The sequence below is a fragment of the Camelina sativa genome, chromosome 19 (genome assembly GCF_030686135.1).
Source record: "Camelina sativa cultivar CO46 ecotype springtype chromosome 19, ASM3068613v1".
Classification (NCBI taxonomy): Eukaryota; Viridiplantae; Streptophyta; class Magnoliopsida; order Brassicales; family Brassicaceae; genus Camelina; species Camelina sativa.
Window position 1 is genome coordinate 11,765,205 of NC_141898.1, and position 14,807 is coordinate 11,780,011.

At 37.6% G+C, this 14,807-nt stretch overlaps 4 protein-coding genes and 2 pseudogenes across 5 annotated transcripts; 3 read left to right on the forward strand and 3 right to left on the reverse strand.

Annotated features, from left to right (window-relative positions):
• The first annotated feature begins 555 nt into the window (after positions 1-555).
• LOC147920451 (ABC transporter E family member 1-like) lies at positions 556-2,098 on the forward strand. The gene is made up of 7 exons (XM_087501076.1): positions 556-658; positions 750-835; positions 949-1,140; positions 1,213-1,302; positions 1,390-1,643; positions 1,783-1,978; positions 2,045-2,098. The coding sequence occupies exons 1-7, from the start codon at positions 556-558 to the stop codon at positions 2,096-2,098; spliced, it is 975 nt and encodes a 324-aa protein (XP_087357202.1).
• On the forward strand, positions 966-3,346 carry LOC104766165 (ABC transporter E family member 1-like). Its single transcript, XM_087502891.1, has 7 exons — positions 966-1,140; positions 1,213-1,302; positions 1,390-1,694; positions 1,783-1,978; positions 2,062-2,247; positions 2,348-2,863; positions 2,949-3,346. The coding sequence occupies exons 5-7, from the start codon at positions 2,128-2,130 to the stop codon at positions 3,066-3,068; spliced, it is 756 nt and encodes a 251-aa protein (XP_087359017.1). The 5' UTR covers positions 966-1,140; positions 1,213-1,302; positions 1,390-1,694; positions 1,783-1,978; positions 2,062-2,127; the 3' UTR covers positions 3,069-3,346.
• On the reverse strand, positions 3,294-5,418 carry LOC104766166 (pentatricopeptide repeat-containing protein At3g22670, mitochondrial pseudogene; annotated as a pseudogene). Its single transcript, XR_015591524.1, has one exon. The product of XR_015591524.1 is annotated as a pentatricopeptide repeat-containing protein At3g22670, mitochondrial pseudogene (transcript).
• Positions 3,294-8,889, reverse strand: LOC104766168 (pentatricopeptide repeat-containing protein At3g22690). The gene has a single exon (XM_010490000.3). The coding sequence runs from the start codon at positions 8,859-8,861 to the stop codon at positions 6,288-6,290; it is 2,574 nt and encodes an 857-aa protein (XP_010488302.2). The 5' UTR covers positions 8,862-8,889; the 3' UTR covers positions 3,294-6,287.
• LOC104766167 (protein RDM1-like) lies at positions 5,555-6,358 on the forward strand. The gene is made up of 2 exons (XM_010489999.3): positions 5,555-5,693; positions 5,773-6,358. Exons 1-2 carry the CDS (start codon positions 5,573-5,575, stop codon positions 6,138-6,140), a joined length of 489 nt encoding a protein of 162 aa, XP_010488301.1. The 5' UTR covers positions 5,555-5,572; the 3' UTR covers positions 6,141-6,358.
• A 1,281-nt stretch (positions 8,890-10,170) lies between the features above and the next one.
• LOC109130825 (putative F-box protein At3g22720 pseudogene) lies at positions 10,171-11,316 on the reverse strand (annotated as a pseudogene).
• Between the last annotated feature and the right edge of the window lie 3,491 nt (positions 11,317-14,807).

A 14,807-nucleotide genomic window follows, 5' to 3' on the forward strand; every position in this document is an offset into this window, starting at 1 on the left:
AGAGTATATGATTGTCATTGCACAGTTGAAAAAACAAACTTTGAGCGAATATGTATATGATATCATTGAGCTATTAAACTTAGCATCATGAACACAAACACAACCGTCTTCTTTCATCTTCTCTTGTATTATGTATGTATAGACTCCTAAAGCTTCAGCTACGTGTTTAGATTTCCCAAATTCGTCGTCTCCACCTTGTGAGCACGAGCTGCAATGCAACAGAGACATTGTCACGGTGGATTGACTTTCGGACTTTTGGAGTCACAATTTTTACCTTTTCTATTGTTTGTTTCCATATTTGGGATTTGGTTTGTTTTTTACTGGCTCTAAGAATGGAAATATAATTATTTATGACAAAAGAAAATACTTTGAAGAGAGCCAAATCTTCCCTAGTCGTAAAGAGAAAGAAAGAAGACAGAGTAAAAACCCTAATCTGCCGCCTCACAGCCGTAGGTTCGTAGATCCATCTTCTCATTACTCTAAAGCTTCTTGAGACCTTCCTCATCTCCGATCTGCGCTATATATATACATTTTTTCATACTTTGCAGTTGCAGGATGGCAAATCGATCGGCGCGTATTGCTATCGTGAATGATGACCGGTGCAAGCCGAATAAATGTCGACAGGAGTGCAAGAAGAGCTGCCCTGTTGTCAAGACGGGTACTTACTTACTTACTTTCTCCTCGTTTCCATTCTCTCGCTCTATAACCTAGTGTGCCTCACACGGTTTGTTTTAATTCTCTCTCTGTAGGGAAGCTTTATATCGAGGTGACATCAGCATCCAAGTCTGCTTTCATATCAGAGGAGCTTTGTATAGGATGTGGTATCTGTGTGAAGGTTCGTAGTATTTGGGTTACAACACATTCATTCATGTTGGAACACACTACAAATTAATTGACATTCGTTTTGTTTTGCAACAATCGCAGAAGTGCCCTTTTTGAGCTATTCAGATTGTTAATCTTCCCAAGGAATTGGAGAAAGATACAATCTACCGCTATAGAGGGAACTCGTTCAAATTGCACAGGCTTCCAGTTCCAAGGCCGGGGCAAGTCTTAGGTTTGGTTGGCAAAAACGGTATTGGTAAATCAACGGCTCTCAAAATCTTGGCTGGATTAGAAAAACCAAATCTTGGCAGATACGAGGTAATGATCTAGTCCTTATATGTATATGTTATGACATTGTTCTACTACTTACCTACCATGTTGGGTATGCAGAATCGTCCGGCTTGGCAAGAAGTTTTGAATCACTTCCGCGGGTCAGAACTTCAAAGCTACTTCACACGACTCGTAGAAGAGAATCTAAAGGTATGCGTAGGGGTAGAAAGATACTGATCTTGATAAGGGAGAGAAGTACACATAAGTTGAGTCTAACGCCTCCACCTTGTATGACAGGCCGTTATGAAGCCACAACATGTAGAAGACATAAAAGAACGTGCTCCTGGTGAGCTTGGGAAAACACTTGAGAAGCTGGACGAGAAAGGAATGATGGCGGAGATTTGTGCTGATATGGACTTGACCAAGATCCTGGAGCGTGAACCAAAAGATATATCTGGTGGAGAGCTGCAGAGGTTTGCGATTGCTTCAGTTTTCTTGCAGAATGCAGTGATATACATGTTTGATGAACCATCTAGTTACCTTGATGTGAGGCAAAGACTCAAAGCTGCTCAAGTTATACGCTCGCTCCTCTGACATGACAAGTCAGATTCTATTCTATCATCATCTCTCTGTTTTTTTTTTGAACATAATAATTTAGGCTTAACATATGGGCATTGGAATTTGTTGCAGCTACATAATTGTGGTGGAGCATGACCTCAGCGTCCTTGACTATTTGTCTGATTTTGTTTGCTGTTTGTATGGGAAACCAACAGCTTATGGTGTTGTGACTCTTCCCTTTTCTGTTAGAGAAGGGATCAACGTGTTCTTGTCCGGGTTTATCCCCACTGAAAACTTGCGTTTCCGGGAAGAATCTCTCACCTTCAAGGTACGTAAAGCTTTTTGTTTCTCTCATGCATCAGTGGATGTTTTGTGTGACTGTTACTGATCACAGTTTGTTTCTTTCCCAAGGTTTCTGATACTCCACAAGAGAGCGATGGGGAAGTGAAGTCTTACGCAAGATACAAATACCCAAATATGAGTAAAAAGATTGGAGATTTCAAGCTGGATGTGATGGAAGGGGAGTTCACTGACTCTCAGATTATTGTAATGCTTGGGGAGAACGGTACAGGGAAAACTACCTTCATCCGGATGCTGGTAGCTAGAGTTCCTCCATCTCCTTTTTGTTTTTCTCTCTTTATCTTCATTGTTGTGGTTAAGACTTTGAAGTAATAAAACATTGTTTCCTAATGCAAAGGCAGGTGCATTCCCACGTGAAGAAGGTGTAGAAGAATCAGCTACTATGCCAGAGTTTAACGTATCATACAAACCGCAAGGGATTGGTTCGAGGCGTGTGTGTACAGTAAGACAGTTGCTGCATAACAAGATTCGTGATGCATATGTGCATCCTCAGTTTGTGTCGGATGTAGTGAGACCGCTTCAGATTGAGGAGCTTTTGGATAAAGAGATAAGCAAACTCTCTGGTGGAGAGAGGCAGAGGGTTGCCATAACTCTATGCCTCGGTAAACCTGCTGATATCTATCTAATTGATGAGCCAAGTGCGTATCTAGACTCTGAGCAACGGATCACAGCTTCAAAGGTCATTAAACGGTTCATCCTACACGCGAAGAAGACGGCGTTTATCGTGGAGCATGACTTTATAATGGCGACCTACCTTGCAGACAAAGTTATCGTCTACGAAGGACAGCCTGCTGTCAAGTGTACTGCTCATTCTCCACAGTCGCTCCTCAGCGGAATGAACCTTTTCTTATCGGTAATTGATAACACTTTTTTCATGCTTATTATAAGATTAAGCCTCCCTCTAAGAACTTGAATTAAAACTTGTTGACCTTTTGCAGCACCTCAACATCACATTCAGACGAGATCCGACTAACTTCAGGCCAAGGATCAACAAATTAGAGTCCACCAAGGACAGGGAGCAAAAGCTTGCAGGATCATACTACTTCTTAGACGATTAATTCATGGTAAAAATATAGAGAAAGAGAGCTTATTCGATATGCATATGTGCCTCAATTTGTTGTTGTGTTTGTACTGTGCTAGCTAGTATTCAAGACTGAAGCAATTCCTGTTCGGATTGCTCTAGCTTCTTGGTAATTCATATCGGTTTCTAGCCAAACAAGATACCCAATTTAGACATGGATGTATGTATTGTCATCCATTGATTTGCTTCAGACATTACATAGTCCGTGTGAATTCATTTCATTCCAGTAAGGAAAAACATGCTTTGAGATCTAAACAGAGAGTCTGCTACAGAGTATAAAATCATTCCACCGATAAAGAAAACAAAACTTTGAGCCATGGCTCCAAACTCTAATAATCTCTACGCAACAATAGTTTTCGACTGAACCAAACTCTGAATCTTGTCTTTTGCTTCTGCCATATTTTTCCTCTCAAGCTCCTCTACCAACATTTTGCAAGTGCTATCTCTAGGAACCATTCCTTTCCGAACTGCCTCCTCAAAGAACAAGCAAGCTTCTTCAACTTTCCCGCTCATACACAACCCTCTAATGAGAAGGATATATGTCGACACATCGATGCTAACATCGTTTTTAACCATGTGATGCAACAAGATTCCAAGCAGCTTCATCTTCTTCTTATGGCAACACATCTTCAGCAATGGAGCATAAGTCTCAACATTTGGACTGCACGATTCCTCTTCTTCATCCTCCATCCTTTTAAGCAAACGTAGAGCCATCTCATCTCGAGAGTGATGAAGCGCAGCAGAAATCATAGTATTGTAGACCAAAACATCACGAGAAACTCCTTGATTCGTCATGTCCTCAAATATCTCAGCTGCATCCTTAAACCTACCAGTCTTTGACAGAATATGAATCAACGAGCTATAAAACTTAGCATCAGGAACACACCCATCTTCTTTCATCGTCTCATAGACTCCTAAAGCTTCAGCTACTTGTTTAGATTTACCCAACGAATGCATCACTATAGTATAAGTCACAACATTAGGATTACTCCCACTCTCTCTCATTTCTTCCAACATCTCATTCACTCTCCTGAAATCTCCTTCTTTACAATAAGCCTCAACAAAGCTAGTGTAAGTAACAACATCAGGAGCAAACTCAGTAACCTTCATCAAATCCATCATCTTCCTAGCATCATCAAACTTCCGAGCTTTACAAAACCCATGAATCAAAATGTTAAACGTCCGAGCATCAGGCTTGATGGTATCTAAAAGCTTCAGAAACACTTCATGAGCATGCTCTATACTATTCTCTTTCACAAGTGCATCCATCAAACTGTTCATAGCAACAGTATCTGTTCTCACACCATAACTCATCTCCATCCCTAAAAAAGCATCAACAGCTTCACTATATCTCCCTGATTTCGCTAATCTCCTCATAACCTTACTCATGGTATCAAGCGTAACAAGCCCAGATTCATCACTCTTCTTTTTCTTCATCTCATCAACTAACTCCCACATCAAATCAAAACTCCTACATTTCCCCAACACATCAACCATTGCGTTGTAACTCTTAGCTGAATGCGTATAACCTGTTTGTGAATTTGCCCAAATGAAAAACCCGTAAGCTTGGTTCCACACATTACTAAACCTTCTCAAAACTTGCAAAACCAAACTCTCTGTAACCACCACATCGCAACCACTCAACTCTTTAACAACATCTAAGTGAGACGCGTCCTTCTTGTTCAGAAATTCGCAGACTTTATCAATATCTTCCACTGGCTTCTTCTTCACCACATTCCCTTCTGAGACTTGTTCACTACTAAACTTCTGGCTCTCGACCCAATTCGCCAAAGAAGGGATAACGAAATCTTCATCGTCTTCTGAGACCAAACTCGAAGATGAAGAAGAAGGCTTGTTTGATAAAAAGTCTTTAATCCAAGACGGAAGCTCCGGCGACTCTGCGGCTACAACAACCGGTGACTCCTCCTCAGTGTTGGAGAAAGCGTTGTTCGTTACCAGAAACCTCCGTTGGAAGATTCTCCGAGGTAAAGTATACGAAACAAGCTTACTAATCCTAAGCTTAGTGAGCATTTTTGTTCAGATTTGTAATTTGTTTTTCCGATCAAAGTTCGAATCTTTAAGACCTAAAAGCTTGCTGCTTTGTGTCGGTTCAGGTCTGGTACGGGTATTAACCCGGTTCGAATCCTATGGACCTCAAAGCTTTACGCCGGGTCGGATCGTTAATGGTTCGATTTTATTAAAATTGAGATTTTTTGGTTTTCTCATCTGATGCTATCACGGTTCGAATCCGTTTGAGACGGGCCTAAAGTTTTGCGCCGGTTCGATTTAATATAATTTTTAGTTTAGATTTTTTGGTTTACCGCACAACTGACAAGTGACAATTTTTACTAACACGTGTACAAGTCATCCTCTTCGTCTTCTTCGTTAAAAACCCTAAGATTTAAGGAGCCGCGTGTTAAGCAGTCATCATCGCCGTCGTACATTTTAACTGTCTACGGCGCCGTCAGAATCTAACCGACCATGCAGACCTCGATGACGATGGATCTACGAGCATCAGGTGACTCCGGTTCATCTGATGTTGATGCTGAGATCAGTGATGGCTTCTCACCTCTTGATACGTCTCACGTCGCTGATGAACAAGGTACACGATTGATTCTCCACCATTTTTTAAACCCGAAAGATTTGATTTTTGACTAACGAATACTCTGCATTTGAGTCAGGTTCGTTGCTGAGAAGAGCAGAGATGTATCAAGAGTACATGAAGCAAGTTCCTGTTCCGACGAATCGTGGCTCGTTGATTCCGTTCACAAGTTGGGTTGGATTAGGCATGTCAATCAAACAGCTTTATCGTCAGCCTTTGCATTACCTCACCAATGTTCTGTTACAAGGTTGGGATCAATCAAGATTTGATACTGATTCTGAAGACCAGGCTTTGGATTCAATCATTCATCCTTCTAAAGCTGAAGCTACCATCTGGCTTGTTGAAGAGATACATCGCATCACTTCGTCTCCTCTTCACATTGCTCATCTCTGGAGTTCTGATCCCATGTATCACTCTTTCATTGACCCAATCTTTCCTGAGCAATGAAATGTGATGAAGGCCTCTCCTTTTGTATCTACTTTTTTTTTCTTGAAACCTTGTTCAAGCATTGAAATGTGAATCTTCCTCTTTTTTAACTTTTAGACAATGAAATGTGAATCTTCCTCGTTCATCTTTTACTTTCTGTTTCTGTAATCACCAGAAGTCACCGCAAGAACACTTCCCTTGATGAATGAAATGAAACCGGTTATTGTCTCTTAGAATGATTTCTCTGTTGTATACTTTGGATGCAAATTTGGCAAATGAATGACAGTCAGAGCATACTCTTAGGTTCTTGACTATTCTGATTGTTGTGCCTTTGTCTGAGCTAATGAGCCCAAAGGCCATTGCAAGTTTCTCGCTATGTCGACTAAGCATAAAGATCTTCTCTTTCTCATCTACATCCATTAGAGCGTTACTAAGATCAGGTACATGGCCTAAGTGACTCGCTCTTGCGGTGATTTCCTCCAGCATTGCTGCTATTTTTGGCATTTCAGGGTGTGACTCATCTCCTGATGTGAACTCATGGGTCTTACCTCGAATCTGTATTAAACTAGTTCCTGGCGGTTTACGTAACCCTTTCTCCTTCATACTCAGCCTTACTTTAGCCATATCATTCCATCTTCCAGCTGATGCATAGACATTTGATAGAAGCACATAACTTCCAGTTCTCTCTGGAGCCAGTATTTGTATCCTCTCAGCGGCATAAGCTGCCATCTCGACGTTTCCCTGAACACGGCAAGCAGCTAAAAGAGAATTCCAAATCACATCGTTTGGCTTCATAGGCATGTCCTTTATAAGTTGCAAAGCTTCCTCTAACAATCCTGCTCGACCAAGCAGATCAACCATGCATCCATAGTGCACATCTTCTGGTGAAACTCCATGAAGTTTCTCCATTGAATTGAAGATTTCCTTACCCTGTTGGACCAATTTACCATGGCTGCAAGCTGTCAATGCTCCAACAAACACAACTCCATCTGGTTTCAACCCTTGTTCAATCATCTCATTGAAAAGCCCTATAGCTCGCTCAGCATTTCCTGCCATAGCCATTGCTCCTATAGCCGCTGTCCAAGCCGAGACATCTCTGTGTGCCAAACTATCAAAAACCAACATTGCACTTTCAGGATCCCCGCACCTGGAAAACATATCTACTAAGGTTGTACCAAGTCTGACATCAAGATGAATTCTGTTCTTCACAATGTAGTAATATACCCATTTCGCAAGATCAAGAGCTCCCAAGTGCCCACAAGCAGATGCAATACACATCATTGTCACACCATCCGCATTGACACCCTCTTGGCTTTGCATAGACCGGAAAACTTCAATCGCTTCCTCAAACATACTTTCTTGTACCAGAGCGCCTATGATCGTGTTCCAAGAAACAATGTTTTTCTCAGGCATGGTTTTAAATGTTTCCAGAGCTGCATCCACCTCACCATTCTCTATATAGCCAGAGACTATCGAGTTCCATGTCACCACTGTCTTGTTCAACATTCGATCAAAGATCCTAAACGCAGTATCTTGCCTATGACATTTCATGTACATATCAATCAACGCATTGCAAACGTTGTCCCAACTTTCAAACCCATTCCTCAGTACATACCCATGACAGCTCTTTCCCCACAAGACGTTTCTCAACTGTGAACAAGATGAAATCGCACTCAACATCGAAATCCTATCAGGTCTAATACCAGAATCCATCATCAAATTCAAGACACCTAAAGCCTCCTTTGTTAATCCTTGCCGCACATAATTAGATGCCATTGCATTACACAAATCCAAATTACTAGCACCGTACTGTTCAAAAAGCCGTTTTGCTGTATCTATAGCGTTGCATTTCATGTACATATCAACCAGTGCACTAACCATAAGATCATTCACTTCAATCCCAGAACTACAGATAAAACCATAAACCTTCTCACCCGTTTCAAGATCCTCTAACTTAGCACAAGCCGATATCACACACACCATCGTGACCGAATTAGGAGTCACGTCTTCATCTCTAACCATCCGGAAAAACAAATCAACAGCGTCTTTAGCTAAATCCCGCCTCGCGTACCCACAAATCAAACTCGTCCAAGAAACTACATTTCTCTCAGACATTTCATCAAACACTTTGCGTGCATTATCAAGCTCTCCACACTCTGCGTAGAAATGAACCAGCGAGTTCTCCACAAACAAATATTTAGCGTAACCCATCTTAACGATCAACCCATGAATCTGTATCCCATTACCATTAGCTCTGCTCTTCGCACACGCACTCAATCCAAAAGGAAACGTGTACTTATCAGGAGAAATCCCAGAGTTCATCATTCGGAGAAAGAGCAAAATAGCTTCGTTGCATAACCCAGCAGATGCGTATCCACGAATCAGAGAATTGTACATGAAACAAGATCCATACGATTCACCATTCTCCTCCTCTGAGTAATCAAACACTTCTTTAGCAAAGCTTAAGCTTTCACGAGTACCCAATTCACAGCTTCGTGCTACAAGCTTAGTTATAGCGGAGACATCATTATCAAAGCCTCGCTTCGTGAGCGAACGATGAAACATCTTAAGTTCATCAATGGTTTTGCAATTCTTCAACGACTTAATCGGAGACGACGATGAGACGTTATTGGTCGTTGTGGCTTTGGTATGCTTTCTCTGTTTTTGAAGAAATGGTTTAGTAGTCGTGGTGGCTAACACCAATGGAGAGAGATGAAGAACACTCGCTACCAACATCGCCATTTGTGTTTGCTCTTTTACGGATTCAGTATTCGTTATTTTTTTTTTTAAAGTTTGTCACTTTATAACTTTTATTTTTATTATAAAAAAAAAAAAAAAATCTAACCTCATCAAATTAATTTTTATTTTTGGTTAGGAAAAAGTTTCAATTCAAACAAAAACAATTACCACACATACAAGAAACGAATCAAAAAAGTACTCAAAAACAAATTATTCAAACGACATTGTCTTTATATATCAAAATTTGAAACCCCGAGACTCTTCCGTATCGTGTTTTAGAAGTGCACAAGATTTTGTATCTACGACAAGATTCGTTGTTTTGGATATATCCTAGAGTGAAATTGGTGCCGTATCTCTTGTAATCATCTTTGAATGGGATCCACCTGGTTTCTCCTAGACACGGATTCCAAACTACGAGTCGATCGTCCTTGGTTGTGCATAACAACAAACCGCCACTGTGGGAAACTCGGACTATATCGACTTGTCCTGAATTCGAATGGGAACCGTTTAGGCAAAGTGCACCTTTAAACTCTATAGATGGTGTAACAGCGTTGAGATTGAGGCTCACTGGACAAACCCTATGTTCCTTCAACATGAGAACCATAGAGTCCTTTGCAACAGATTTGCGAAAGTGCTACTGGGTGAATCCTCGGTCTCTGAACAAAGCGTTCCATCGTTTGCAAGTAGTTCGTAATCGTATCAAATATGTGGTGGGAACCTTAAGAGAGTATTTCCTCTACCAATTCCAGAGGAAGATCGGGCACCATCATCCACAACCACAAAGCTCCCAACGAAGAAGAACGTTAGGGTTTCGTTTTTTTTTTTTTTTTTTTTTGCTGTTCACGTTTGCCTCTAGGCCGAAGCCCACAAACTCCTTCCTTGGGCCGATCACACTTCGCACATTTCAACTCCTCCTTGGCACCAGAAACTCATTCCCAAGAGAGGCTTTAGCAATGCCTCTGTTTTCGCCTCTGTCGCAAAGTGCCATTGTCGCTATCTATTGTTAGTTCTTACTGATTCAGTCAGTATCGCCATTGTCTCCTTTGGTCACTTTGTAATCAAAACACCTCGTGTAATTTCATCATGATCGGATCAAATGATTTTTTAAAAGTTTCATCAAAAAAAAAAAAAATCTCAAATCCAAACCAAAACTGGACGACGCAAAGAAGAAAGGAACCATAAAATACCAAAAATAATAACTATTATACAAACAACATTAGCCTTGTAAATTCATATCACTGGATCAGCTACCTCAAATGTTGTTCAAAACCAAAAACAAAAAAAAACAAAAACGAAAGAGATGTGCAATAATTCACTTGATTTGAAACACACTTGGAACATAATTGAAAATAACTGGGTCCAGATCATGGCCACATTTGCTAGGGGTTTCTGTACAATATTTATCGTACTCTCCGACAGTGTATACTTTTAACAAGCTCCCGAGGTAACCAGTACCTATATCACAACACAAGGACACTTTCTTCTCCGCATCGATTAATAGACTCGTGAAAAAAGGAATAGGATAACTGAAAACAGGTAAATCCACTATAAAGGATTTGCTCCACAACAACTCTGAATCAATATCAATTTTGTTGGTTACCCACATCTCTATCTTTGAAAATGTATAACTCCGATTTAATGCCGAAAGCTGTTCTTCTCTACCAACTGATAGAGTCACTTGGCCAATATCATTCTGAAATAGCGGAAGACGCAGACGTTTAAATCTTTCTGCTGTAAAATCAAAACTGAGTACGAATGCATAACCTTCTTTGTTATCAGTTGCAACCCAGTAAGTGTTTCCTATCAAAGACGATGCACCGCTACTATAACCGCAATATTGTATGTCGCAATCAAGAACAACGTCATTAAGAACCCTCCATGAGTCAGAGCCAAACTCATATATTTCAAACTTTGGGCCACTGGAAAAACTCCACCACCTCAAGATTTTGTAGCTACGCCAAGATTTGTTGTTTAGGATATATCCCAGAGTAAACCTAGAAATAAACTTGTAAACAATTTTGCATTGGATCCACTTGGTAACTCCCAAACATGGATTCCAAACCACGAGTCTATAATCTTTCGTGGTGCACAACAACAAACCATCGCAATGAAAAACGTCGACTATGTCAATTTCTTCTAAACTAAAATGGGAATCCTTTGGTTTTAGGCCAAGTGCACCTTTAAACTCTATAGAAGGAGGAGCAACGTTGAGATTGACGCTCACTGGACAAACCCTAAACCCCTTCAACATGAGAACCATAGACTCCTTTGGTGCTTTACGAAGGTGCTTCTCAGTGAATCTTTCATCTTCGAATATAGCGTTCCATCGTTTGCAAGTAGATCGTAACCTTTTCACAGATGTCGCTGGAACCCTGGAAAGTATTTCCTCGACCAAATCTGGCGGAAGATCGTACATCATCTTTTTCTCTCTCTCTTTTTGTGATATGATGTCACAAGGAAAACGAAAGCGGCTACTCAGGTCTCTTAAAGTAAAAAATAGGTTTTATCCTGATCCATTCTTTAATATATACTTGCTTTTTCTTTTTCACTTATAATTTTTTTGTTTTTCCAATTTACCTAGGTGTTGATTGGTTCTCCCGCTACCTCCCGCAAAAGTTGCATTCGCGGGTGGTAGCGGTTGCTAGCGATTGGAACCAATCACATAAAACGCTCTTAATCGCTCCCAACCGCTTCAAACTACTGAATTTTAAAAGCTGCTTCCTGCAAGCGTTTGCGGTTGCGAGCGATTGCAGTTGATTTTTTTTTATATATATAAAAACTTAAAAGAAATCAATGATAATGAAATTCTTTTGTGTTATATCTTCTATCTAACCATTTTACTCATTAAGGAAGGGAGAAAATGAAGTACGGATATGATTACAGAGATTATAAAATAAACAATTAGAAGAAAATAATATTCCAATTAACAATAACCCGAAAAACTTGATGTAAATTTAATGACACATCGCACATAAGTTCAAAAAAAATCTAAATAAATATAATATTTCATCAGAATTTTTAAAAAAAATAAGATTATTTGTGAAAAATATTAAAACAAATCACCAGTGACTCTTCTCAACTCTCACTTAACCATTCCTACCGATGCAACTACTAACCTACGATCTAAAGCATATATTTTGTCATTTATCAAATTACTTGATTAAATTTTTGGTGAAAAGCCAAATGTATAAATGAATAAGTATTTCAATATGAAATTTATTTGTTTTTCGAATAATTATTTTAGTATTTTTTAATAAATTGAAATTATAAATCAAGTTTAATTAAAAATTTGTGTTTTTAAACATTTATATTATATATCACATTTACTATGTTCCAACCGCTATTGCACCCGCTGGTCAACCAGTCGTAAACCTCCTGCAAACGCACCAATTTTAAACCGCTAAACCAGTCATTCAAAACGCTTAATAACACTTGAAACCGCAATCGCCTACTTCTGCAATCTCCCGCAACCACAACCGCAACCGCAGCGTTTGAACCAGTCAGGCCCTTAAAAAGAATAAAAAAGTCATATAGTATCTATATATAATAGCAAACCTACTTTTTTGTGTCATCTTTAATCCAACGGATGAGAATTGTTTTATTATTTCATCTAACGGTTGATACTTATTAATGATGCAAAAGTTGCAAGTCTTTTTCCTTCAAATAATCGTGTCTTTTCGTCATACCCCCATCTTTAAAAAATCGCACCTATTTATTTTTGCACCTCTTGATTTCACACCTATAGGTTTTACACCTTTTTATTTTATACCTTTTTATTATTATATATAAACTTCTATGGAATGCAAAAACAAGTTTCGAATTTATCGTTTTCAGAGTATTTTTAAAGGTTAAAAAGAAAATCAAAGAATTGTTTTATTGGAGTGTTTTTAAATTAATCTGCATCAATCTATATATCATGTTTATTATATATAAACTTTTATGGACTACAAAAACAAGTTTTGAATTTATTGTTTTCTGGTATTTTTTTTAAACTTACAAGTCTATATATAATAGCAAACCCACTTTTTTGCGTCAATTTTAATCCAGCAGATGAGATTAGTTCTATTATTCTATATAACGGTTTAAAATTATTAATGATCCCAACAGTTGCAATTTTTTTCATTCAAATAATCGTGTCTCTTCGTTGTATCCCCATCTTTCAAAAATCGCACCTATTAATTTTTGCATCTCTTTGTCGTACCCCATCTTTATCTTTGCACCTTTTTGTTTTATACCTCTTTGTTTCATACCTTTATATTTTTCACCTCTTTGTTTATTATATATTAACTTTTATCGACTACAAAAAAAGTTTCGAATTTTTTATTTTCTGAGTATTTTTTAAACTTAGAAGTTAATAAATAAAATCAAAGAATTGTTTTATTGGATTATTTTTTTAATTAACATGCATCAATCTTCAATTCAAGGTATTTTTATATTTGTGTTGCATTGTAATAAATATAGATAGATTTATGAAACCCAACGAACCAATGACAAAAGCTTACGAATGAACCTGTTAGTGTCTACTTATGAACTTGTTAGTGTCCATTCGGTTAAATACAAATAAATTAATTTATTCTCTGTTAGAGTATTATTATTATATGTGTGGTCATATAGTTCGAAAAGAATATAACATTAATGATCTATAAAGACATAAGTCTTCATGCATACGAAGTTTATTTTATTCTTTTTTGTATTGTTCTATTTCTAATAAACCCATTTTTGGGGGTCATCTTTAATCTAACGGATGAGATTATTTCTATGATCTCATCTAATGGTTTAGAATTATTAATGAACCCAACAGTTGCAAGTTTTTTTTCCATTAATCGTGTTTCTTCGTCGTACCCCCATCTTTCAAAAATCGCACCTATTAATTTTTACACTTTTTTTGTTTCACACCTCTATATTTTACAACTCTTTGTTTATTTTATATTGATTTTTATGGACTATTAAAAAAAGTTACGATTTTATTGTTTTCTGAGTATTATTTTAATTTGAAACTTACAAAATAGTAAATAAAATCAAAGAATTGATTTATTGCTGTGTTTTTTTTAAAATTTTTATATATAATAGCAAACCCACTTTTAAGGGTCAATTTAAATCTAACGGATGAGATAATTTTTGTTGTCTCATCTAACAGTTTAGATTTGTTAATGATCTTAAAAGTGACAATGTTTTGATCCAACAGTTGTGTTTCTTCATCTTACCCATAGCTTTCAATGTTTGCACTTGTTAGTTTTCACACTTTTTTATTTCACACCTTTTTGTTTTCACACCTTTTTATTTTTATGTATATACAGATTTTTATGGACTTTAAAAATAGTTTTTGTTTTTTTGAGTATTGTTTCACACCTCCAAGTTTTAAAAATTCTGAGTATTATTTTCTTTCAATTTATTAATCAACATTGATTCACTCATCTTTGTTAAAATTTGGATTGTTTTATTTATTGATTTGTTCATCTAACTTTTGTTCGGTGTCATTTTTCATCTAATACCCACATCGATCATATCTTCCATGAATTTTATGATGACTTTCATAAAAAAGTTTGAGTTTCTTAACATTAGGATGTGCACAAAAATGAAATAATTTCTCCTCAAAGAGATTTAGAAACACAATTATTTTAATTTAGTAAGACTTCAGATATATTCAGGAATGAATCTTTGATTTCATGATGGTATTCATAAAAATAATAGTTGAAAGATTTATATCTTTAAAGTGTTCATGTAAGTCTCACAATGGTTGAAAACAATTCAATGCATAAAATTTGACACACTAAAGCAAAACACACCAAAAAAAAAGATTTAGAAACACATTTACTTAAATTTAGGAAGGAATCAATAATATTCAGGAATGAGTCCTTGAAATTCAGGATGATGTTCATAAAAATAAGTGTTTGAAAGATTAACATCTTTGAAGTGTTCCTGCATACGTCTTATAATGGTTTTAAAAAC

Coding starts and splice junctions, on each gene's coding strand:
- LOC147920451 (XM_087501076.1), top strand. CDS start 556: ATGGCAAATCGATCGGCGCGTATTGCTATCGTGAATGATGACCGGTGC. Junction 659..749: donor CTGCCCTGTTGTCAAGACGG/GTACTTACTTAC, acceptor CTCTCTCTGTAG/GGAAGCTTTATATCGAGGTG. Junction 1,303..1,389: donor TCGTAGAAGAGAATCTAAAG/GTATGCGTAGGG, acceptor CTTGTATGACAG/GCCGTTATGAAGCCACAACA.
- LOC104766165 (XM_087502891.1), top strand. CDS start 2,128: ATGAGTAAAAAGATTGGAGATTTCAAGCTGGATGTGATGGAAGGGGAG. Junction 2,248..2,347: donor CTACCTTCATCCGGATGCTG/GTAGCTAGAGTT, acceptor CCTAATGCAAAG/GCAGGTGCATTCCCACGTGA. Junction 2,864..2,948: donor GAATGAACCTTTTCTTATCG/GTAATTGATAAC, acceptor GACCTTTTGCAG/CACCTCAACATCACATTCAG.
- LOC104766167 (XM_010489999.3), top strand. CDS start 5,573: ATGCAGACCTCGATGACGATGGATCTACGAGCATCAGGTGACTCCGGT. Junction 5,694..5,772: donor TCACGTCGCTGATGAACAAG/GTACACGATTGA, acceptor CATTTGAGTCAG/GTTCGTTGCTGAGAAGAGCA.
- LOC104766168 (XM_010490000.3), bottom strand. CDS start 8,861: ATGGCGATGTTGGTAGCGAGTGTTCTTCATCTCTCTCCATTGGTGTTA.